Source organism: Benincasa hispida, chromosome 12 (genome assembly GCF_027475165.1).
Source record: "Benincasa hispida cultivar pf3 chromosome 12, pf3_genome.v1.1, whole genome shotgun sequence".
Lineage (NCBI taxonomy): Eukaryota > Viridiplantae > Streptophyta > Magnoliopsida > Cucurbitales > Cucurbitaceae > Benincasa > Benincasa hispida.
In genome coordinates, this window is record NC_143489.1 from 58,392,213 (window position 1) to 58,393,689 (window position 1,477).

The 1,477-nt window shown below is 39.9% G+C and overlaps 1 protein-coding gene across 1 annotated transcript; it reads right to left on the reverse strand.

Annotated features, from left to right (window-relative positions):
• Nucleotides 1-819: 819 nt before the first annotated feature.
• LOC150032092 (uncharacterized) lies at nt 820-1,161 on the reverse strand. Its single transcript, XM_090308386.1, has one exon. It carries the CDS (start codon nt 1,159-1,161, stop codon nt 820-822), a length of 342 nt encoding a protein of 113 aa, XP_090164512.1.
• Nucleotides 1,162-1,477: the final 316 nt, after the last annotated feature.

Genomic DNA, 1,477 nt, shown 5'->3' on the forward strand with positions numbered 1-1,477 from the left:
ACTCAATTGTATTAAAAATTAACCAAGTATGCAAAGGATTACAAACAACGCAATACAAAATTTTAGCATGTACAAATAATCAAGTAATTAGCTTCTATACATAGAAAAATTAATGAAATTATCTTTTGTATTTGATTCAGACGGGTGCAAGATTAAAGGTTAACACTATGTTTCCATTAACGCAAATGCATATTTGCAGAGGACGGGCAACAACGCATGCATCATCGCAACAAACCCCTCAACTCAGTGCATTTCTGGAGGACGGGCTTATGTTCTACTGGTGCAACACTACCTCAACATAGTGCGTTTTCGCTAAGGACGGGCGAAAAATACATACGTGCGCAACACACCCCTCAGCGCAATGTCGTTGGGTTGGATGGACGTAAAGTGTATCTTGTTATCGCGAGATGCACCCATCATCGCATTGCATACCAATATTTGTTTTTCTTTTTAATTCATCAAACACGTAAGTCGATAAGACTTTGCGGTGTTCATCGTTTTATTCAGTCATTCACAGAAATTTTAAGAACAACGCTACAAATGCATAAAAGTAAAGAAATTAAACATGATACGGAATACACAGTTGAATTAACTTAAAAGTAAACACGTAAAGCAGTAAGGACTGATTCTAATAAGCAAATGATGCAATTTAAAAATTAGTAGATAAAAGTTGTAAAGAAAGCATTTAAACATAGATATAGGGATGCTGATTGAAAGAGTTTTTCAGAGTTACCGTAATAGCATCCGCACAAGCAGTCAATCCTGCTTGCCTAAGTCGATGGTCTCCATGCGTTGATCCACATCACCCCCAAAGTAGGGCTAAATTTGTTGACCATTGACTTTGAATGCATTTCTCCCATCTTCGATAGTTAGCTCCACTGCGCCATGAGGAAAGATAATCTTGATGCGGAATGGCCTAGACCAGCGGGACTTCAACTTCCCTGGAAACAATCGCAAATGCGCATTAAACAAAAGTACCTGTTGACCCTCGAAGAATGTTCGGTGGCTTATGCAGTCATCATGCCATATCTTTTTTCTTTCCTTGTAAAGCTTGGCATTTTCGTAGGCGTTCATTCGCCACTCGACCAACCGGTTCAATTGCAACTTTCGGACTTTCCCCACGCTTGCTAGATCAAAGTTCAGCTTCTTGCTTGCCCACATTGCTTTGTGTTCCAACTTGAGAGGTAGATAACAAACTTTTCCAAAGACTAGAGCATATGGGGACATGCCAATTGGAGTTTTGAAGGCAGTCCTATATGCCCACAGTGCTTCATCGAGCTTGGGTGACCAATCCTTCATAGAGGTACTGACTACCTTTTCCAAGATAGTTTTGATCTCTCTGTTAGAAATTTCTTCCTACCCATTGGTTTGTGGGTGATATGCGGTTGCAACTCTATGGCTAACGTTAAACTTAGTCAATAGGTTGGTGATTATGCGGTTGATAAAATGTGAGCCTTCATCGTTGATTAAGGCCCAG

Excerpts from the sequence above, each read along its gene's own strand:
- LOC150032092 (XM_090308386.1), bottom strand. The coding sequence starts at position 1,161 with ATGTGGGCAAGCAAGAAGCTGAACTTTGATCTAGCAAGCGTGGGGAAA.